The sequence below is a fragment of the Triplophysa dalaica genome, chromosome 24 (genome assembly GCF_015846415.1).
Source record: "Triplophysa dalaica isolate WHDGS20190420 chromosome 24, ASM1584641v1, whole genome shotgun sequence".
Classification (NCBI taxonomy): domain Eukaryota; kingdom Metazoa; phylum Chordata; class Actinopteri; order Cypriniformes; family Nemacheilidae; genus Triplophysa; species Triplophysa dalaica.
Genome location: NC_079565.1, coordinates 1,880,035 through 1,904,734, shown reverse-complemented (window position 1 = coordinate 1,904,734; position 24,700 = coordinate 1,880,035). Strand labels below are relative to the sequence as shown.

At 37.6% G+C, this 24,700-nt stretch overlaps 1 protein-coding gene across 4 annotated transcripts; it reads right to left on the bottom strand.

The window, feature by feature from the left end:
- Positions 1-16: 16 nt before the first annotated feature.
- eps8l2 (EPS8 like 2) lies at positions 17-24,576 on the bottom strand. 4 transcript variants are annotated; one of them, XM_056739538.1, is made up of 21 exons: positions 24,558-24,576; positions 16,578-16,628; positions 15,423-15,469; positions 10,141-10,205; positions 7,770-7,931; positions 6,224-6,373; positions 5,850-5,929; positions 5,180-5,289; positions 5,024-5,088; positions 4,786-4,912; positions 4,509-4,597; positions 4,083-4,157; positions 3,794-3,942; positions 3,504-3,678; positions 3,394-3,425; positions 2,648-2,753; positions 2,436-2,567; positions 2,302-2,350; positions 1,947-2,130; positions 1,501-1,633; positions 17-894 (listed from the first exon to the last, which is right to left on the bottom strand). In XM_056739538.1, exons 2-21 carry the CDS (start codon positions 16,610-16,612, stop codon positions 820-822), a joined length of 2,040 nt encoding a protein of 679 aa, XP_056595516.1. In that variant the 5' UTR covers positions 16,613-16,628; positions 24,558-24,576; the 3' UTR covers positions 17-819. The 4 variants fall into 4 exon arrangements, with proteins under 4 accessions (XP_056595516.1, XP_056595514.1, XP_056595515.1 ...); XM_056739536.1 differs by lacking the exon at positions 24,558-24,576 and adding an exon at positions 23,839-24,101; XM_056739537.1 differs by lacking the exon at positions 24,558-24,576 and adding an exon at positions 18,738-18,842.
- Positions 24,577-24,700: the final 124 nt, after the last annotated feature.

The window sequence follows — 24,700 nt, the reverse complement described above, 5'->3', positions numbered from 1 at the left end:
AGATATTTTAAAACGATTGTGTTTAGTAATAATTTTATTTCTTAAATTTACAATACAATGATTTGTTTTTATAAATAATATTTTGACAAAAGCTAGCAGAGGGTAATACTAAGAGATTGTAGAGCAGGTTTAATTTGAATTGCAATGACTTGGATTACTGATTAAACTCGACCTGTGCATTGACACTAAACTTAACTGCTTGTTTTTTTTCTTTTAAGATTTAACACAAGATCTTATACATTTTTACATCTCTACATAATCCTTTGTGAGAATATAAAGCATGTCTACCGCGTTGACAGAAATAGAGTAGAAAGAGATCAATTTACTGTTCTTGCTTCATTCATACATGACAATGATCAGCATGAGAACATGTTGAGACTAGATTTAGCACATTATTTACATACGCAGCATGATGCATTTCTCAGTACAGACTTCCAGAACATTCACTCTGTTTACAGACACAAATTCTCAATCTGTCAAGAATATGTCCAGGTTTTATATACAGCATACATATATGCACATGGACATGTTTTTGAGCGTTTCACTCGCACATTGTTTTCATGCAGTAAGAGTTCATAAGCATTTATCAACATGAAGAAGATTTGGAAACCTCTGGATGCGGATAAATGACAGTAAGGTCCGTACATACACTAATAATAAAAAGCACCAACAATAAATATACAATTACAAAATACGTCAGATTAGACGTTTGGAGGACAGCGTGGCAGAATCTACACCTCATCTGAGTTCATTATAGGGCTCCGTCCATCAGCTACTGTTGCCAGGTGACGCTTTGATTGACAGTCCAAGTGAGCGCCGTCAGATGTCGCCGGATTCGATTTTCTCTTGCCGTTTCTTCATGATTTCCTGGAGTTCAGATTCTCCTTGACTCTTCTAATAGATTAAGACGACAAAGGTACATTTGTATGACTACACAGTGTTAAACTAATACAGAAAAAGTGAAATGTTGAGATAATAGACATACGTCAGCTAGATTCATTTATAGACTGAATCAGAATGAATTGTATAATATACAGCTGCTGAAAAAGTTTTTCTGGATTTACTATTGATAGGTCATTTTAAAACCATCATTTTTGACATTTTTATCTCAAGTTCTAAAAGGAAAATATTGTTTGCGTTTGCAGAAAGTTCGAAACAGGACAAACTGATCAAAATAAAAAAAAGAAGTAATGTGTGCAGATCTTGAATACAGCGAATGAAACAAGTTCATATTCATGTTTCAACAACACAAAACTCATGTTTTCACACATATTTTACGATAAGTTCAAAAATTAATTTACTTTCATGTATCTTCGCATTCTCTTGAATTGACTATAAGTCAATCCTGAGGTTGGTTCACAATTTTAACATTTTGAAGTGAACTGCTCCTTTAAATTCAGGTTTAATGTAGATTTAATAAATGGTCTGTACATTTTAAAAATTATTAAGTCTGTGAAAAATTCCCATAAAACATGGAAACGTGTGTGTGTTGTTGCTGACCTCCAGTTGTGCTTTCTGCACAGTGATCTGACTGTAGACCCTCGAGCCCTCGTCTCCACACACAGACTTCAGATGCTCTTTATTGAGGGAGAACAGCTGTGCACCTGTCAGGATGCCCAGACGCTCCACCGTCCTGCAACAGAGCACACAAGCCAATGATCAAATCTTTTCTGATTATCTTTATTTTTCCCTTTCTAATTCATTATTAGAGTATACTGTACGTGTAATCTATAAAGACCTGTGTTTAAGAGTTCATTTCTATAAACTTTGAGATAATATGTATGCTAGTTTACGCCCAAAAGTTGACAAAAAAACATGCACACTCTTCCTCAAGATCCTTTAAAGGGGTCTTTAGAAAAAAAAAGTTAACTTGCATTTATTTAAAATAATTATATTGTAGTATACTGAATGAGGCACTAATACGTCATTAAAAAAAAAAGACTCACGGTTTGCTGAAGCCCTTGGAGTTGAGCCATGTGGTGACCTGCGCAGGGTTGGAGTCAAAGGTCAGCGGCACGGCGGAGCTGGGGTGACGGTCCACCTTAAAGTTCCTGGCGGGTGGATTCATCTTACTGTTGGTGATCATCAGAAGCAGCTCGTCGTTCACTTTTTCCATGTGTTGGTTGTGACCTGAAACAAGAACAGAAACATTTAGACAGGAAGAGGGTGTGTGATTGACAGTTTAAACAATCATTTGAAATGCTTATAGATGCCAAACATGCTTTGATTGCTAACCAAAACTCCAGAAGCGTTTATCTTATTCTGGTGTCATGCAGACGTGGTTAACATATAACAACTCACTGTTTTTGTCAGTCCCCATCGAGCCGAGGGGGGTCTGTACTCGATAAGACTGTGAGATGAGAAAAAAACATAAGAATTAAAACATCAAATATGTATATTTTTTATTTTGTTTTTAGACTGTCTGTAGATGTTACCGGACTGTATGGTGGATCGTTAATGCCGTAAGGTTCCTCTAGCTTCACCACATCCAGGATATTATAAGGCACGAATCCCGCCTGACCGCTTCTGTTCCTCAACTTCCACCACTGCTTATCGTCCTCCAACACCTGAAGACACACACATCACTCGTGAGACAACACACAGCATCACCACAGATCAAACCATCATATACATCACATGTTCATACCTCAAGAACTTCATCCTGTAGAACTGAGAGCTCATTGGCGTTACGTGCAACGAAGTGATAGCGAATCTTTGCATACTTGCGAGGAGTAGACGGCGTGGAGTAAGACCTGGAGAAGAGTAAGGATATCACAGCGTAAAGTTTTTGGTTCCAAAACAATTCAAAATTCATGTTTTTTATTTATCCTGTTTTTATTGTGTGTTAGCTGTATTTTTTGTTTTGTTATTATTACTTTAAAAAAAAAATGTAGTCTGATTGATAGTAAATGGAATGCACAAAAAACATGATTTTTGAAAAAAATGTAAACAGAGACCTCATGTTGGAACCAAACTCTTCATATATTGTTTTAAAAATGAAAAAAGGAACATAGTCTTGTGCCCAAAGAATATGTTTAAATGGTAAACAACATGTATGATGTTAAGTTCACTTATAAGTATACTAGCAATATTAAAAACTACATAAAGTATACTTTTATAAACTAAAAACTGGTCTACTTTAATCCAAAGTAGTATTGAAACAGTATACTTACAACTCAACAACTAAAACTGTACATTGATATTCGCATAAATATTGCATAAAGTATACTAAAATATGCTTGAACTTTACTTAAGTACACTTAATATATTGATCCTGAAGTACACTTGTTTTAACTGAGGGTACGTTCCAATGGTAGTCAAACTTAAAAGTATGCCGACATTAGCAGCCTATCACTCATTATTTCAGACAATCAGGACAAAAGTTAAACTCACCCGTTAGACACCGGCGACTGTGATCCAAAGAACTAAGAGAAAAAAAGCACATCATTTATCATGATCAAACACAGTATGATAAACACATCTCGTGCTGTCCTCTCACTCACCTCTTCTTTTCTGTATTCTGGCTGCGCTGGGGATTTCGGCAGCGCTGCGCTCTCTGGGACCTCCACGGTCTCCGTCTCCCATGGCGATGTGCGGAACAATTCCACCGGCGGCTCCCAGCCATTCCGAAACTTCGGCACATACAGAGGAGCGCACTGCTCTTTCGGCCAATCAGCTCTTAGGTACAGAAGGACACACTTCGTGTTACACTATACAGTAAGCAGCGTACTAAACAAACATACACGACTTCAGCTCGCCACTAACACACAATCAGTTTGTTATTACACCACACCTGGGCCGAGTCCATCCATCACCCAGCAGCTCATAGATGGTCAACTCTTTAGGGGTCAGGTGACCTCTCAGGAAGTTAACGGTGTCCCGGGACATGTGAGGAGAGAGGACCATGCGCGGAAGATCGGGACTGCCACAATTCTGCAATATCTGAATTGAAGCATAACAAGCAAATCTGAGTCACGTCTGCCTGTCTCTGCATATTTTGAATCAATGTGCCGCAAACAGCTAATGAAATAAATTACAGATCAAAAAACAATACGATTGTGATTGTGTGTCGAGATGCTCACCATCTCAAGAGGTCCGAACAGAAAGTGCACGAGTTCAGCAGCACTGGGGTTCTGGATGTGCTTCTTCAGTTTGGCCTGTAGAGGGCGCACAAAAACAAACCAACAATTTATGTTTATTTTAAATCTTATACTAACAGAACAGTTATCCAGCCAAAGATTACATCATTTCATCTACACCGCAATGGAAACTTTTTTAAAGTCTCATCTGTCTGTCAGGTATTTCACGTGAGGAGAAGATTCAGAAATGTCACAAATGTGATTTGTTAAGTCTGCGGTCAAAAGTCAATATTATTGAAGATCACAATATGAACTCAACATTTATTGAATTTTGGGTTTACACCTCTATACTCTTCATGGATTTGAACAATTAGACTAATGTTTCAGTTTATATTTCTCCAACATCTTAGTAAGAATTTATAAACTCACCAGCAGGTTAAAAGAAAGTTTTAGCTTCTGCAGACAGTCGACGAACTCGGCTTCTGATGGAGGTCTCGCTCTCAGTGTTAACATGCCCTCTGAAACACACAAACAGTATGTGAGATTATTCAAAATAAAGAAACAATGCATAATTGCATTAATGCATTACACACAAATTATTACTTAACCTATTTATCTAACAAATGATTCAGATTCAGAAAATGAATGTATGAATTAAATCGTCGTGTCATTCACAGGGATGTTTAGATAGTTTTGTGTGCATCACCTGCTGGTCCCTTCTTTTTATTTTTCTTGCTTCGGTGACGCTGGTTGAGCTGAGCGAAAGCTTCTGCCGCTTTGTGAAGACGCGCCACGAAGATCTCAATGTCGTCCAGGGAGCAGTTCAGGATTTGCTGGAAGCCACACAAAGTTACACGTTACGTGTGGTGTGATGTAACCGTTCATCTGATACGCTCAGTGCTTGACTGTGTGTGTGTGAAATCTGATGTTACGCCGGCACTCACCACGTCCTTCTCAATGAGCTGGGCGAGTTTCATATTGGACTCGGGGTCCTGCGGCGACAAATCACCTGAGACATAGTGTGTTTAGTTAGCATTCATTGTTTTACTGTAAGTACGGTATTAATAAGCATTAATAAGCACGTGATAAAACTGCATCACCTTTCATATCTGTGGCTGCGACTCGACCTTTGACCCCAGGGGCAGGACCTTTCGGCTCTGAGGGTGGGATGATGGTCTCCCGATGGCGTTTCATCTTTTCTTGGTTCAGTCTAAAGAAGAAATCTGTTTTATTCCAAAACCTTCTAAACTGGGCCTCACTTTACAAAACCTGTTTTTCCCTAGAAGAGCTATTTTAAACATTCCCAATGGCTCACAAATAAACATCAAAGCGGGTCTTAAAACACAAGTCTGAACGCAACCAAAGCCAGCAGTGATACTGTAGCATCCTTAAATAATGAACAACTATTACACACAAGATCAGAGCGACCCGATGGCCTTTACTATTACCTGATCCAGTTACATGTGTTTACGGATTTACATCATTTACTCGCTACTGTCATTCCAAACCCATTCATGCACAAAGAAACCGGTTTGATTTATATGTTTAAGACCATCAGAAGATTTGATGGAGTGTCGAGATGTTTCTAAAATTGCTTTTGACAAATCTGAGCTCAGTTTGACACCTTTTTGACATCTCTTCTCAAACTCTAACGACGTGAAGGTGAGTTCATGATAGAAGTTTAACTTTTTGGTTCAATGAATCCATTATCATCAGCTTTATTGGAGTAAGGTTTAGCTTTCTGGTGTTTCTTTGGGGCCTGTGACTCACTTGAGTGTCTGTGGCCGCATCTTCTTGCCCCGTTGATCATCTCCGAGAGCGCTGTCAATGTCAGCATGCACCATTTCTGCCTAAAACATAGCCAGATTAAAAAAACTGTAATCTAACCCACATCATAACCCTTACAAAAAAATAAGCTTTAAGTATACTGTTATAGATTTATTGCAAATTAGTACCCAATTTTGGCTAAAAATTGGTTCCTAAAAATGTGTTAAGTACATACACACAAACATACGGTGCTTGTAATGAAAACACAAATCTAGATCAACACACATCTTAAAAATTCTAACAGTTCGATAGAGGAAACAGCTCAACTAACACACTAGATGGTATAAAAGAAGACAAAGTCAATGGAGTCTGCAGACCTCAACCTCATCGCAGTAGAAGAAGTGGATGTCGGGTTTGTGCTGTTCATTGTCCTGACAGATAAGAAGAAGGACTGAAGGGTATCGCGCCTGGTTCAGCAGCGTCTGACAATGATGGACGGTGGACAGAGGGAAGTTCTCAAGCTCCTCCTGAAAGAAAGAAAGAAAGAAAGAAGGAACAAATGAAAGAAAGAAAGAAAGAAAGAAAGAACAAATGAAAGAAAGAAAGAAAGAAAGAAAGAAAGAAAGAAAGAAAAAAAAGAAGGAAAGAAAGAAGGAAAGAAAGAAGGAAAGAACAAACAAATGAAAGAAGGAAAGAAAGAAGGAAAGAAAGAAGGAAAGAAAGAAGGAAAGAACAAACAAATGAAAGAAGGAAAGAAAGAAGGAAAGAAAGAAGGAACGAAAGAAAGAAACAAAGAAAGAAGGAAAGAAAGAAGGAAAGAACAAACAAATGAAAGAAAGAAAGAAAGAAAGAAAGAAAGAAAGAAGGAAAGAAAGAAGGAACGAAAGAAAGAAAGAAAGAAAGAAAGAAAGAAGGAAAGAAAGAAAGAAGGAACGAAAGAAAGAAACAAAGAAAGAGGGAAAGAAAGAAAGAAAGAAGGAAAGAAAGAAAGAAAGGAAGAAGGAAAGAAAGAAGGAACGAAAGAAAGAAACAAAGAAAGAAGGAAAGAAAGAAAGAAGGAAAGAACAAACAAATGAAAGAAAGAAAGAAAGAAAGAAAGAGGGAAAGAAAGAAAGAAAGAAAGAAAGAAAGAAGGAGAGAAGGAAAAACGAAAGAAAGAAATTGTTAACATATTAATGATGTCACTAATAAGGTCAAAGGTCAAGTAGTGTTGGCAAACCAATCAGGGAATCCTGTGATGTTTTCTATGATGTCATCACAAACACTTTTACCAAAAACGTTTAACAACAAGACTGCCATGTTTTTCAGAGTCGACTAAAAGCATGATGGGCAATGCCTCATTTATGACACATATTAAAAGGACCAAAATTAAAATCTGTCATCATTTACTCCCTCTCTAGTTGTTCCAAACCTGTATATATTTAGTTGTTCGGCTGAACACAATATATATATATATATATTTAGAAGCATCTTTGTATCCAAACCTTTTTATAAGAAAAACCTATAATGATAGTCAATGGTGTCTGTTTAGGCAATGGTGCCATATTCTTCAAAATGACTTATTTTGTGTTCAACAGAGCAACACATTTTATACAGTTTTGGAACAATTTGAGGGTGAGTAAATGGTGTTTAATGCTCAACAGATTAAAACAATCACAACATTTTTTTCTATTGTTAAAACATAAATGTTTCTATGTAACACTGAACTGTATTGTTGTGCAGTATTAGAAGAATGATGACATCACAAACATTCCACACGATTCACAGCGATGAAGCACTCCCAATCCAGTTATTCCAGTAGATCAGATTACATTAAACCGCAGGTTGATAGGTTGGGTGTGGAACATGTTAGTGTCATAAACCTGTTCTCATGTGTACAATCTGTGCTAATCACGTCCACACACGATGAATGATCTCGCTCACCTTGGTCCCACAGTCCAGGAGTTTGATGGATTTGTCCGTCACCTGTAGCAGCATCTCCTGCGCCCAGATTTTGTCTTTGGAGTCCAACAGGATTAGCTTCTTGATGGCATCGTCCACCGTGGCGATTGACTCTGTCTTATCCATGATGAAGGTCGACAGATGCTGAACACACACAAACAGTACATTTGAGATGGGAAGTCTTTCAGTGAGAAGTCTCAAACATAAAATCAGCATTTTTTTCCCCCTGAAGCAAAAAGTCTCAATTTGCTCTTCATTTATTCTCATGCTTGTGTGCGATATCACAGTGATGCAATCTGGAACATCAGATCGTGTTTCCTATAGTATATCATATTCATATACATTCTCATGACCAGAAGCACACGCCTTCACATTGTCTCTATGTATATAAGAAAAACAGTCCTTGCGAAATGTTTTATCAACATATCAAAATAATTAATTGTCGTTTTAATAGAATGAGTAATCCTGGCGCACCTAGCTGTTATATTTTAATACCCACTTTACCAAACCACACCCATGTGTGTATGCTGGTGGGTGTGCAGGATAGTGTCAGGGCTCACAAAGCTATGCGACAAACAATGATTCCGAGACAAATTATTCAAAGCATCATACATGATTGATAAAGACCAGTTGTGTCGCTGGTTATGTCATAGAAGGAGATTTTAACGTGACTGCCATGGATTAAAGGAATAATCCCATCACAAACAAGTGTTTTGACATCATCAACAGAGGGCTGTCGTTTAAAGGAGTGGTTCACTTTCAAAATAAACTTTCATGATCATTTACTCACCCCCATGTCATCCAAAATGTTTATGTATTTGTATCTTTAGTGGAAAAGAAATGAAGGTTTTTGATGAAAACATTTCAGGATTTTTCTCCATAAACTGGACTTCAATGGACTCCAAACGGTCAAAATGACAGTTTCAGTTCAGCTTCAAAGCGCTTTAAACCGTACCAGACGATGAATAAATGTTTATGCTTTATAAACACAAATGCTCGGCTTGCTCTATATCGGAGTATATTATTTTCAACGCCCGATCCAACATTTTATCTGATTTGTGAACAAGTTTATGAAACTATCGAATCTGTTCGAGAATCGTCTTATAACAGCTCTCGAGTCAACTCACTGATTCAAGAATTTATTTCGATTCAAACTCAATAAACTGTTCATATGGGACTCAAAATATATTTTCTAGATATTTTAAAACGTTCAATTGTTCCAACTTGACATTGGTTTATTGAATTTGAATGTTTTTGATCCATCAGTACTTTTACTAATTATGTTCTTTTTCACTCAAGTAACATTACACAAGGTGTATTTAAACTTTTCCCGGAATAAAATTTTAGTACGGCATCTGATCTTCCTCGAGTGTGTTATTTATGTACTTGGTCCATTGCTTAATTCACTGATGATCGTGTTTTATATGGAGAAGATTGCACACTCGCAAACAAATAAAATCAGTTTACAAGAGGGTCATGAGATCAGAGGTGTTTCTGTTAACTAAAGCAACACTTTGTTTTCTTTCAGATTTGGTTTGAGATCATGATCTTTAAAATCCAACGTATAGATTACAAAATAAAGATTTGAAGCCAGGATATCACGTAAATTAGCCGTGGGATCTATTGACCTGAGCCATTTAAATACCACCTGACAACCACCCTAGCAAGCATATAAAATCACTGTGTCAGAACAGAAAATGTCTTCAGAACATCACGTCAACTAAGACCATCTACAGAAAGCTGTGAGCCATTTTTCATAGAAATAATTTGATTTAAAAAGTACAAAACTCAGCATTATGACACGGTCTGTTTGATATAACAAAAGTGTGCATGAGCATTTAACACCTGATATGACTGAGGCAGGCGTGCGACATTACGTGAGTGAGAGAGAGAGGGAGATAAGCAAGACTATATAGTCTTAACAATAAGTAAAGGGTGAGAAAAAACTGTTAAATTCGATCAGAACAAAGTTCAACAGCGGTCCGGATCAAAGTGCAGTTATATCAGCATCGAGTTAAATCTGAGGTTCTTTCAGGCTGCATTGCACAAAATGCACCGATGTGTTTCCTCGATCCAGGAGGACTATTGAACTAACGCAGGTTATAGAATGTCAGATTGTGTTATCTCTGTTAAATTACCGTTCAGATGGAGTCAGTGGCCAACCGTGGCCTGATAAATCTCTGCTGCGATCGAATGACCCGATTGCTTTATTACGATATCAAGTCATCAGATGAATCACGTTAAATATTAATCCGAAAGCTCGGCGGACTGGCGAGGTTCAGCTAACTTGTCGACTGAGAGTGTAAACAGAATGCAAAGCTTCAAGACAAATAAACAAGAGACTCCTGCTTACCTGCACGTGGTACTGAGACGTATCCTGCATGATGACATTTGAGTTGGAGTATTTCTTCCGTTGCTCTGAAACACACAAACATCTTAACAGTCAAGTCATTTTACGGCGGACACGTCTCTGGCAGACATTTACTCGGAACAAACGTACAAACAAGCGCATCTCAAACAGACAACCACACACAAACACTAACCTGAGTCCCACATTTTTGCAAGAGGACAAGCAGGACAACGTTCGCGAGAGGTTTTTATGTACACAAACAGACACGACGTATGAAAGAGTAGTCAGCGTAAGCGCTACGATCCGTCCTATAAAAGTCCAAAGCAAACACAGGCCACCAATACGGATATCAAAGAGCAGCAATAAAACACGCAAGAAGATTCTTGTTTATGAGTCGATGTCAGATGACCAAGATGCAATTTCTATTTCGATCAAGAACAGAAACAACTTCACACTCACTAGTTCAGGAATAAAAGCATAATTCCCTACCTATGTAACCGAGGGTTTCAAATGTAAAACTCTTTGTTCAAGACCTCCATGGTCTCATGAAAAAGTCTGTCAGCGTTCAACTGAAAAGTTATGGACTGACAGGTTGGAGTTGTGCTTCACCTGCCCCTTTAATACCAGGTCAAAGGTGAACCCCTGTTATACTGATATAAACTCTTCCTTCACAGTACAAAATGCATATCATATCACTGTATGTCAGCACAATAAATCAGCTCTGCATAAAATATTCACTTCCGATTAACAGTAAAACAGAATAACACACAGTGTTTTATCCAAATTACTCAAAGCTTCGTAACTCAAGATACGGATGAAAGAATGGAGTTATATCAGATTTTTGTAAAGAGTTAAATCAGATTTGTAGGAGAAATACATGTAGACGCAAATAAGGTATTTGTCTTAAGACGAAAATGTGATGCGTTCTTCCTTAGCAGAAGAAAAAAATCGATATTTGAATGTAAATATTCTTAAATAAAGGTGTTTGAGAAGAACAATACTTCAAAAGTCTTGTTTTCTTAAAAGAACTAAAGCAAAGCGAGTTTAAGACATGAATATATATAAAATATCTGCCAATTGGTTATCAATTGAATGTTTTTTTCAGAAATAAAGACTTAACATATCAAGTCATTTTGCTTCTCATTAAAATGCATCTTGATTGAAGAAGTCCAAAAACTGTTGCACAGGAGGACAAGAAAAAAAACGGAGTCAGAAATTGATTCTCCATTATATCTCATTGATTTATGATGGAGATAACTGCAAAGCAGTTTAAAGGTGTCAACTATGGGCTAATAGTTCATTTTAGGTGTAAAAGATGTTTATAAGACATTATTTAGTTTAGTTCAAGTTTACGTTTTATTAGCACTGCGAGAGAGACAGAACGAGTGAGACAAAGAGAGAGAGATAGAGAGAGAGAGGGTCATCTCTTTCAGGTTAAGTGACCAGAGCTAATCATTACCTCTACATGAACGTGTTGTTATCAGCTGCTGTGAGGTGATCAGATACCACGTTACATTTTCACACCACTCCATTTATCTCTCTATCTCTACATCAGGAAGTCTTCATCGACTCTTTTCCTCTCTTCCTGTCGGATGGAGAGAGTTTAAACAGCGGCGTGGTGCTTTTGGTCCACGGCGTCTTTGTGAAAGTCGAGCTGTGCACATGCTTTATTCATGCCTGACATTTACTCCAAACGCCTCACAGCATGTCGACAGCTCGCAACGAGAGACCGCCGAATGCCGTGCGGGTCGAACCCCAGCCTCTCGTGCCCGAGGGGCATTCTGGGTCAGTAATGATGCTTCTGTAAATTTAACACCAACAGTTAAACTCACAGCCGACGTTTAACAGAAAACAACTGAATTGGTTTGCAGACTGAAATTCAATGAGAGCTCTTTTTTCTCATTGGTCTCTCCAGACCCCAGTAATGCATCTCATCGAAGGTTTCAAACGATATCTCAAATATGTCTCGGACTTTGCCAACAAGTCAAAGCCTTAAATCTGAACTCTTTTAAAAACAACTTATCTGAACTAAACAGGATGCCTTCATGTACTGTACATTGACAGTATTTTTCTCACTTCAATTTCTATTTTTTTATTTCTATTATGTATTTCTATGAGAAACCCATGAGACCAAGATTGTCATTTCTGCATCACTGGGGTACCATGACATATTTTTATGACCCCAAACTCACAGTTCTAGATGTTAAGCTGTTGTTGTCGTGTCAGGCCGACCAGGATGCTGAAAGACAGTGTTGTTCACGCTCACCGGCGAAAGTATCGCATTTCCAATTGCCATTAACACACAAGATTAACAGACGCTGAAATTCTCCCCAGTGAAAACCTCTGAACACAAACAAATTCACACTCCCATAGGCATGATGTCAGGTAAACCGCCGTCCTGATGTGACTGCTGTGGGTCTGAGTAACACAATCGCTCTCAACTGTCTGTCCCTCACCGCCTCTCACCTATACGCTCACATGATCTGTGTCTAAATGCAACACTTATTCTCTCTTCACACAAATGTACAAATATGGCCTTTAGAATAAACATATACTGTATTTCTATAGGACTTGTAAAAGCCCATCCCAGCCAAAACCAACTTTCCTATCTAAATAGAGTGACAAATAAACTCTTTGTTTCCATTGAGGACAAACCTGTCTCACAACCCCTTTACATGTGCAAGCATCACCTGTCGTGATGTTGCCATGCCAACCTGCTATGATATCCCATCCCAAAACAGGAACGCCACCTGTTACACAAGCAACAAACACTATCCCAGAAACGTACAACGACTGAAAATGTATAGCTACTATTTGTAATAAATAAGATTTTATTGTAAACAATTTTTGCAGACCTAAATTTTGGCTTTACAACGCATTTAAACTAACTATAATTATTAATAATTATTATTATTATTACTATTATTATAATCATTATAAAAATGTATATAATATAATAATAATGATAAGAAGAAGAAATATTATTATATCATATTATTATATTATATATTAAAAACAATGAACATAATAATAATAAACAATATAATTGTTGTTTAAATATATTAAATATAAATAAAATATGTATAAGTATAAATATTAAAATAATAAGTTGAAATTGCTTTACTTATTTTGATTAGTTAAAGTAGAATGAAAGCAAAAAATGTAACATAACAAAATGATAAAATAATACAACTTTTTTAAATCTCAAAAACAATGCAATTTGCCCCCATCACAGACCCCAGACCACCAAAGCCTCCATACAGAGATGAAACCACCAGAGAAAACAAGAAAAGTTTTGACAAATATTAGATTATTGTATTACATTACTGTTTTGTGGTGTCGAGCAGCCGTAACGCATGTGAAGAGACCATCGTTCCGAGCGACTGAATGTATCTCTGTCCCTCTCTATTATCTAAAGATGTTTGATAAGGGTGAGGGATTTGAGGCATTTGCATGGCCGTCTGTAAGCATGAACTGTGTAATAGACTGGAGAGGTTTTTTGCATGCGCTGGGCTGATGGGAACAGAGGGCAGGAAACAAAAAACCAAACCACCAGAATAGATTTAAAGGTGCGGCATGGTGTATGTGTGCAAACTTCCAGGGTTCACTGAATGTGTGTGTTTGTGTTCCCTTGGCAGGGAAGTGTATGTCCCCATGGGTCAATGAGTGCAGTACACACAAAAACATAAAAACATGTTGTGTCTGTGATGCGAGGCTCGTGATGCACCTGATACACACACATACAATCACACGGGTGAACCACACGTAACATTTCCAGGTCATGTTTCATTATGAAATCAAAAAAATGATTGACATCGGTTTGATGACCAAAATATGTCACCGTCGTTAAGAACTCCCTGGCAACCACCTAGAGATGACTTAGCAACCACTCAGAATGCCTAAGAACAGACTCAGAAAAGATAAACAAAAAATGAACTAATAAACCGAACAACAAACGTTTTCTTTAGAAAGTGTAAAATCAAGCTTACTGTATTTCAACTAAATTGAAGTAAATCGTTGCGAAGACGGAGACAGGAGCAGGTCTCGAACAGCAGCGAGAACCCCCAGACTCCCCCAGGTTTCCGTGACTTTAGTACCCAAAATTGTAAAATTGTATAACACCACACTTAAGTTATTAAAAGTAAAATAAAAAATGTATCTATTAGAGCTAATATTAGCTATTTATATTACTTAAGTTATTATTATCTGTGCCAAAGTTATAAAAGGTTGTAACACAACAAGTCATTGACCAAAGGTTAAGTGTTTCACATTCTGCTAATAACGAAAGTATTTCGAGGACCGAAATCTTGAATCTCTCTTCTGCATCAAATGTTGTTCTGCATTCACTGTGTCTCACTCTTGCTTTGTATCTCAAAGCTTCTTTTATATACAGGTCAGACCAGACCAGAGCACACGCCCCCTTTTCCAGACACACCCGTCCGGACACAGAGGTGGACTGTGTGTAGTTAGGCCCAGACACACACTCCCTTCATACACAAACATACACACGGTCGCCATGATTACAGCCACACCATAAACATCCAGCATTAAATTCAGCGTTCATATTTCCAGTCGCTCATGAAGTGAGTCAACACACAGTTCATCGGTTCACGTTCAACAAAACGCCGTGTCAAAAATGGCTCAACGCTTTCATAAAGTTCCTTTTGTGTTCAAACCGCAGAAGTTTTCCGTCTCTCCCTTTCTCTGTCGTAATCTCACGGCTGTGAGGTCTGTCAGAAATATGCTGGCACTCTCATTTGATTGGCAAATATCTGATTGTTATGGTTGAGGTGAATCACAGTCTTAATAGATCTGTCTCTTTATGTGTGTGTGTGTGGGGGTGCGTGCGTGCGTGTGTGTGATAAAGATGCAAATGTTCTCTGAGAGTGGGGTTACATATCATACCGTGACATGTTGACTAGTATTTCAAAGGCAGAGGGCAAAGAAGACACAAGAAAGAGGATGTGATGTCATAGAAGGGGACTCAGGCATGGACACATGACCACATGATTGAGTGCATACACACACACCTTGACATCATACACACTCACATAAACTCACAAACATTGTGTATTTCATCAAACACAAAGAGAAACAATGTTATTTCTAGCGTTAGGTTTGGATTTCATAAATTGGGCTGCATCTCGATGGTAACGTTCGAAACTCTCACGAGATTCACGTTTGCGTGTGAGTGAGTCTCGTGAGACTTTTTACAGACCGAGGGTTACCATCCAGACACGATGCGAAATTGCCATCCAGACATTTAAAGCGAAAGGCTCACTTACCGAACAGGGTCTTGGCGCTGATCTTGCTGTCCGATCTGGCCACCCCACTGCAAAGAAAAGGAGAAGAGGATGAGGAGGGGGGACGATGTCTGCTCTTCATCTCTTTAAATTAAAACTACTACGCGACAGACACTGTGCTGATCTGAACCAAAACCCTGATCGTACAAGAACTATCTACAGGCATTTGAGAGTGAAAGAAATGAGAGAGAGACAGAGAGAGAGAGAGAGAGAGAGAGAGAGTGAGAGAGAGAGGGAGAGTGTGAGAGTGTGAGAGAGAGAGAGAGAGAGAGAGAGAGAGACAGGTTAATTCCAACAGGCAGGAAAAGTAAACATTCTTGAACAGTACTGGTCTGTTAACTATGAGTCTAATAAACACACACACAATTCCACAAAAATCACCAGCTACAGGACGTTTAGCTAAGTGTGTGTGTGTGTGCACAAAATCATTTTACGTAATTTTGAACGTTAGAAAGGGTGCTTTTATTTCTACAGGTACACGTAATGGAAGAAACACGCATAATACTAAACAAATTACAGGGCCGATAATCCGTCATGTTCTTCTGTTATTTTAGAGGTAACAAACCTTAGCACCACAATTTTGGTTTCTAAAGGAGTGTTTTACTTTAAAACAAGCCCCCTTTGACTTCCAATAGTAGGAATAACGATGGAAAGTCAATGGGCTCTTATTTTGAAGTGAACTACTCCTTTGATTCTTAACAGCTGCGAAAAAGAAAACAAATAGTAACTAACATTTGTTTAAACTAAACTAATAATCACTTTAAATAAAATATTTAAATGAAACATTAAATGTTTTAAAGTAACAAAATGAGGGCTGTCAAGCGATTAATCGCGAATAATCGCGAATTAATCGAATATACTTTTAATTATTGGGAAATACAAATAAATACATCCAAACATTTTCTAAATATATATAAATGTATGTGTTTGTTATTGTAAACACACACCTTTATTAATTTACCAGCCCTAAAAAAACATTTCAAAGATCTGGTTTATTATTCTCTAAATCCTGATTTAAGATTTAAGGTTTAAATTTGTATGTTTAGTACAAATCGCTCAGTTACACATGAACCTGCTCTCTGATCGCTATGCAAAACACTAAAATCATCTTTGGTATTTTTCACGCCAAATACTCACTTGCTTGAATTTGTTGGGGCTCCCAAATCACTCATGTTCTATTACATCCACCTGTGATAAAAAGAGAAAGAGAGATACAACTACACTTAACATCAAACTCCACAACAGAATTAAGACATATTCCACAGCAATTACATTTAATGTGTATTTTGTTCTGTAATACACACTTCAACTAACATGAACTGTTTTGACATCGCATACTGTAAACCCTGAACACAATCTTGACTCTGAAGCAGTGTCATCATCACTGACCTCTTTACCTTGCCACAAATTGCCATCTAAAGTTGTGTTAATCTCTCACTAAACACCCCGCTTTTTCCCCAGCCTCCGCGCTTCTCTCTTTCAATCACCTTGTCCATTGTTCGTTCTCTCTCATTCTCGAGGCTGCGGTGACTAATTTATCTCTGTGTGTGACTCTCGAGGCATATGACCCTCTGAAAAACCACAAATCCATCAATGTCTGTAATAACCCATTATCAGTCACAACTGTTGTGCGTTTGAAGTCCAGAAAATGCACATTAGGATAAATGTAGGCTTAAATGCATTGTAAGTCACTTTCTGTAGAAAGTTAATATATGTATATATAAAATATACAGACAAATCCGTACCATGAAGTCTGAGGTGTCTGGTAAAACCACAACAATGGTGATTAAATGAGATTCGTCTGTTATGATCTATTAATATTGTATTTTTTTGTTAATCTTTTTACCATTTTTGTTTTAAACCCGTCAGGGATATCAGGTACAATTGCTGGCTGACAGTAAATTCATTTGAACTGACTATGAACTGCAGCGCATCAACTTAAAATAACCATACCATCATTCGTTGGCGTGGAAAGTTAACTATAAAGTTGGCTTTATATTTATCATTCCTGTTGTGAACAGGCTTCATAAAGCAGTGTGCCGAGCCGTGGTGTTCTGGATGTAAACGCTCTCCTGTCTGCTGTCCCGTGAAGATGCTTTCACAGACAACAGCCGGCTGGCAGCCCAGCATGAAACAAGACCTCCAGATCCTCTGGACATTTTTCAAAGGTGCAATTAATTACAGACACGAATAAACAGCCAGACACCAGGCACTCAACTCAAAAAACAGAAGCTCTCTGAAGCATCTGCCAATGTTGGTTGAGGCTACAACTGTAAAACAAACGTGCTAATAAAACAATAACATGAATGTAAAAATCTGGAGCAAGTAAAACTTCATTTGCATGTTAGTGATATTCAAGCTGTTGTTTAACACTCATATGATGGCTGCCTGGAAAACACAACATACAGTTCAAATATCTGAATATCTTATAGAGTAGAATAGAATAGAACATTTACATCTACGCAATTGGCAGACGCTTTTATCCAAAGCGACTTAAATTGCATTACACTTGTGTCACAATATGTGCAATCCCTGGGATCGAACCGATGAACTTGGTGTTGCTAGCACCATGCTTTAACCAATGTAATCTACAAGAAAGCAGAATAGAATTAAAAATAATAGAATACCAATATCAATCAATGATGACCAAATGTTTTGGGGGGTGAACTTTAGTCAAAGGTTCTAGTTCTAGTTTTCAACTAGCAGCAAAAGAAAAGTAGTTTATAACTTTAAAGTCTTTCTAGACCAAACACGAAAGTCAATACGTTCAACTTCCAACTTTCATGTGACAGATTTCCAGATAATGAGAAAAAAAGTAGGGTGTGACTGAAAGACTTTAAAATATAAGGTGGGACTTTATAAAGATTTGTAATCTTTATATTCAAATCAGGAATTAAGTGGATGGCGAAACAGGTGCTCTGTATGAAGACAGAATCGTGTCCAAATCAAAGTTAAGAGGTGAAGAAAGTTATTACCATTCAAAGAAAGATTAGAAAAGTAAACACTTTTTGTCTTTGGACTATTATATTCCGGGCTGACTGCTGATTCAAAACGAACAAACTGAGCCCTACATATAGAAACATAAACACCAACATCTGTGTGTATGTTAAACAAACTTCATAACTTTACAAACTATTTTGGTTTTATCCACCTGCTTAAATACCCGCATTTAAACACATACGCACGACTATGAAATATGAAAATAAACACACGTGCTCAGTACGAGCATAACATAATAAATTAACTTTTACAATGAGATGGTCAAAAAAGAACTCTGTACTCATTAAATCCACCTACTTTTAAAATCCTTGAGCAAGGTGTGCCAACGCTACCACCGGAGCCAGCCTGTTTAACCTGAATGTCTGAATTAGATGAGGAACTAATTTGACTATCGTTTACTCCTTTACGCGATGGGAATGTGCTATCTTCTGAATGGCGTGTTACAGTATCATACTTTTTTTGTAGAACGCAGTGTGCACGATATGCAAATGTTTTAGAAGTGTGAAACGCCCAGATGACCTATTACATTTTCACTTTGACGAATGAGCTGGATGCCAAATCAACTGTGATTTGAAACTTTGAATAAACTGACAAAACAAAGACATTAAACACAAAATTACATTTAAAATGTAAATTTCCTAAAAAGAATTCTGTGCTAGTTTTACATATTAAGGGGATAGTTCACCCATAAATGAAAATTCTTCCATCATTTGCATACCCTGTTGTTTTAAACCCGTATGACGTATTTCTTCTGCAGAACACAAAAGAAGCTTTATTGAAGAATGCTTATTACCAAAAATTGTTGGACCCCATTGACCTGCAATGTACAAAACCACTGAGACATTTCACAAAATTTCTTAATTTGTTTTTTATTGTACAGATCCTCTTAATGACACATACCCGCACAATCTCTGGTGTATCTCTTATCTGTTTGTTTTATTCATTGGTCTTAATTTGGTGGATATCTGGTGTCAATGACATCCGTAGGTTTTTGCACCGCTCCGAGAAAACAAAACTTACTCTATAAGCCTAAATATTTAAAAAGAAACAAGAAACTTTTGCCCAGTTCTTGAAAAATGTAGAAGATCTGTGGCTTGTTAAAATGAAACATTTACTTGCAAAGCGATAAAATAAACATTCCAGCAGTTAAAAGTTTCTGTAAAACTCACATTCTCATACTCGCTTTACAATGTTATAAAGCAGCTCATGCAAAAAACTTCCTCTAAGATGTTTCTTCTAAAATATGTTTGGAACCCCCATCATTCAAAAGATCTCACTAACCTTCAAACAAAACACATGAACACAAATGTACGTGTAAACAAATGTTAGACAAGAACGGGGATAAATCAGAAACCATAAATATTTTGAATGGCGAACATTGTATATAAGTCAAAGTTAGTTTTACAAACTTAAAAACTCTTATTAAAATCACAAAGCACTCGAAATGCTGAAATCTATCTGAGATCTGGGCAAGATGGCAAAAGTTGACAATTGTTCAGAAATACCCATAACCTGAATGTTTGAGGAAAATCAATACGGCACTGATTTCCAAACACTGTGATATAGGCCAGGCACTGTTTAATGATTGTATTTGTGTGAAACGTTCTGTACCGATTTTCTCTGTAAACTCTTTGGTCCATTATCTGTCCATTCAGAAACAGACAACACGCCTCGCTCACAACAACACAAAGGCACTACTTTAGATCACTTAAGCTGGACAATAAACGACCCGACCAATCAGAAGTCAGTAAATCACTCACCGGACCATTTAGAGTCATACGGACACTGTGGGTCTATAAAGTTCTTATGCAATGACCTAAAAGCTTTTACATCAATAAAATTCGGAGCCTTACAGAAAATATACAACACAGCATGACATAACACAGACAAAAACTTGAAGTGTATGTGATACATGCAGCTGTTATTTAAAATGACATAATGTGTGTGTATATAATTCTTTAACTAGAATAACTACAATAGTTATAAAATTCTGATCTCTGAAAGTGATTGACATCAAAGGGAAAAAACAAAGCAATTCATGAACATCCCTCACTGATTTAAACATGGAACAGAGTGAGTCACATCCTTTTAGAAAACACTAGTGTACACTAAACAGTATGTTAGTATTCAATTCCAAACAACCTACAGTATTTACTAATAAACACAACCCTTCCTCATACTAAATTCATGTACCCCTAAACAAACAAACAAACAAACAAATACAGCAAAACAATTGCTTTTTGCATTTTTTAATGCCGAAATAATGGCAACTAACTTCATTTAAAATTAGTTCAATTGCTATATAAAAGAGAAATAATGCAATAATGTAACGCATGCAGTGTAACACGACTCCATTTTCCACAGGTCGTGTTTTGTCAAGGTGAATTCCTTTAGTGGCTTTTAAGCGCTGGAGCGGTCGCTCTCTTTAAATGAGATTTCCACAGACAACGAGCTCATTGACTCACCAATGCGGTATTTGACACACCTGTGCGGATGAATGGACTGGTATTTTGAGAGCGGTCCAAAAGAACATTTCCCTCACAACGCCTCTATTTAAAGCTTGATCAAACACCTCTTCGCTTGAAATCAGTTTTTAAGAAAGCTGATGGGTGCACAAGCATCACCTTTTTCATTTGGAATGACTTACAGGTTCGTTTTACCATTTGGATGCACAAGTTTCAGTGCATGACCTGAGTTTGTATACGTGTTTGTTAAATGAATTAATAGTTTCTGTCCATCATCATGGCTATTAAAACTTTCAGACGTGACCATACAGGTTTAGCAGGAAAATTCAGCTTCATATTTTTTAGTTTCATTCATATTTCTGTCCGAACCGTGTCCATCAGGCAACGTGATCTAACGCTGTTTCATCACTGTCAGAGTATGGTTACCTTTTTCCTCTATTGTACATCAGCAAAGCCTGCCAGGGGACAATGTTATTGCTCAAAGTCGCTCTTTCATGGTATAGGAAATATAATACAGCTGTCAGGTTCTATTCTGAATCAATTCTGTACTGATGTAGCTCAGAGTCTTCAAATTTTATTCTTAAAATCTATAGATAGCTATAATGGCACACTTTGTGATATTTTTTCTGTTAAACCAGAGGAGACGCATCGGAGATGACTTGGGCCTCAGGAGTAAAGTGGGGGTTAACATTTGAACACAAACAATATCTCTATCTTTAAGAAAAAATTTAGATATTACTCAATTTATCAATCAACATCATTTCCCACCTGTACAGACCAAATCTATTAAAAAAACCTGAAAAGAGTGGCAACATAAGAGCAGGTTTAAGTGTGTGTGTACGTGGAGACGTGTCAACCACGAGCAAAGTCTAGAGTCCTTGAAAATCTGCGTTGCATCATCACTATATATGAATGTAGAACAGTTTGCCTGGCAGCATTTTTATATAAAGACGTATCAAGGAAGTACAATCGCATCCAAAAGGTTTCCCGAGAATCTCTCTGTGGTTTCATTGCCGGCTGGAAGCCACCCCGACGTTTCCCATCACCATAAACAAACGTCAGCACGTCCGGTGTAGCCAGAAGGAAGTTGTGAGGATTCGAAAACGTGTAAAAGTCTATTGACAGAATACACAAGACTGAAAGCCACATAAGCAACGGAATGAGAAACGGATGAGCCAATGAACATCAAGAACATAAATCTGAGAGAATGCGAAATTATGCAAAATTACAACTTCTTGCATTTGAATTTCATATGAATTTCAAATATGAATGACACGCATGACCTCCTCGGGAACACAGAGATCTACCATCTCATCTACACCAGAAATCATATATCTTAATGAACACCCTGGTTTCTAAGCGATTGTGCGACAACAAACCACCTCCATTCAACACACCAAAAGCCAATGCTCTTTACAAGCAACATGAGCGTATCATTTCATTAACTTTCACTTAGGTGACCAATTAGTCTCAGATGGGACCGACTCCAGGTTTGGCTTCTCAAACGTGAGTTGTGCATTTCAAGAGCCACCGCTTCGGTACATCTATTAATCTGCATGGCAGCCATCATGATGCGCCAACAATGACTGACACCAATCATCTGCTCACGAACACCTCAACCAAACAGATTCGGCCCAGTGCCAAGCCTGCGATATACCACAGAGCCAAATATCCTGATTTGAATCTGGTCTACCCTCTTGTAAACACCCGGTTAACTCTGCACTGACCGTACGAGTTTTAAAAGCTATAAACGACAAAGTCATCCCCACCATGACCATTAAGCTCACCTTTATTGACTTCAGTAAATGATATTATGCCTTTTCAAACAGATGTTCAAACCGAGATAATGTCCGCCGGACCTTTGGCCTGAAGGGGAGAACTGGCTTCATCAATGCTTTATTCACTGTCTGTAATGATGATGGTCTCTTAATGATGAATTTGTTTGCCTGGTATTGTCATGTGGAGACAGAAGAACAGAGAGAAACAGTGCGGTCTTGTTAGCCCGTGGGACGCCAGGTCAGTCGAACCCTCTCGTTCTGATCATTAGTGTGGTTCTGAATAGCAGTGCGGATGTGCTCACCTACAACTGAACTGAAGTGATTGTCATTGGACTGTCAAAGGACTTTTACAATACCCCGTTTACAGTAGCAGACCTTTAGGGAATATAGACGATACGATAACATGCAAGACAAATATTTAAAGATGGCAGATTTGATCTGTGGTCAAACATATAGATATATGATATATGCACAGGGCATGTGTACAAAGTAAATAAAATGTTGCTAAACCAGACACAGGAAGTCTATTTAACGAAAATACTTTTACTTTACAGTATTTACATTTCTTTATTAAAAATGATAATAATGCAAGACCTCTAGGTGGCAAACTTACAGAATGTTTTATTGTTTCGGTAGCTCAGGTTATAAAATGGACATCAAAGAAAAATGACGTGTTTTGAAATATTGCGGCTACAGTTTATACTCAAAACCAGTTTTTTCTTATTTTAATATTGTGTAGCTGTAGCTTTACCGTAAATACTTTAAAGCTATTAATAAAACTACTTTTTAGAGTTACTTTCTATACTAGTACAACTAGGATTTTTGTTGAAAAACGCTACTACCTAAACGTTTACTTTAATAAACTTTTGAACGCATTAACTAAATGAACCTAATTTGAAATGATCACATCATGATGTTTCACAGTGAGCTCTTACGTGTTCACAATGAAAACGCGACTAAAAATAAAACACTTTCATTAAAGTAAATCAACAAAGCTGTCAACACTTTGTCCGAATGCCGCGTCATAACGAGAACGCGCAAAGGCTGCTGCGTTGATTGAGTCTCACTCGCGCGTCAAGAACGTTCTGGTGTTAACGCGTCGCGTTGTTGTCAGTCGCGACACTGAGGTTAAAGGAGAATATAAACACTTCTTACCCCTCAGCGGAGATAAACTCTCTGATATTGTTCTTTGAACTCCTCGCGTTTATGAACTCCTGAGGTAGCTCCTCTTTTAAGTCTCCATCTCTGCACAGGTGCAATCTTTCTCCAAAAACGGTGCGTTTGTAGTAGTCAAGGTGAAGAGAAAATGCTTTCAAATACGTTAAAAACGATGTAAAAGTGTTTGGTGTGAGGATGAAGAATAAACCGTACGACAGGTGCGCTCGAGCTAGTGACAGGTGAGCGGCGCGCGTAACTCTACCTGCAGCGCGAGACGGGGGCGGGGCCTGCGTATGAACGCATGCACTTTTAATAGATCCTTACTATAATATACACAAAACATGCAGAAGTCATAAAGTACTTTTGTAAACTAATTTCTAGTATGTTTGTCATATCATTGAAGGTTTCTCCTAAAATACCTCCTAAAATTATTTATATGCACTGTGGGCACAAATTGGAGGACTAATGACTAAATAACGAATGATTGAAGTTCTTAAAGCTATTAAAAACAAAACAAAAAGCATGGCAACACTTTAGAATAAGATTCTAATGGTTGACATTAATGCAAAATGCCCTAACATGAACGAAATATGAATTCAACACAAAGTGATATTAACAACTGTTACAAAAATGTAAAGGCTCTATAAATATATCGCTTATTATTAGCTTATATATGTTATTGAATTAATAGTAACATTATAAGCTACTTATATTACCTAAATATGCATTCCATTCAGGGTTATGTATACAGCATGTAGTATTTACCAAGCAAATTCCGGTAACTGGTCCAATTCTGTAACCCTGTGCAATCAAGGAGTCTCTTTTTAAAGAATGACGTGAGCAACAGGGTGGAACATCA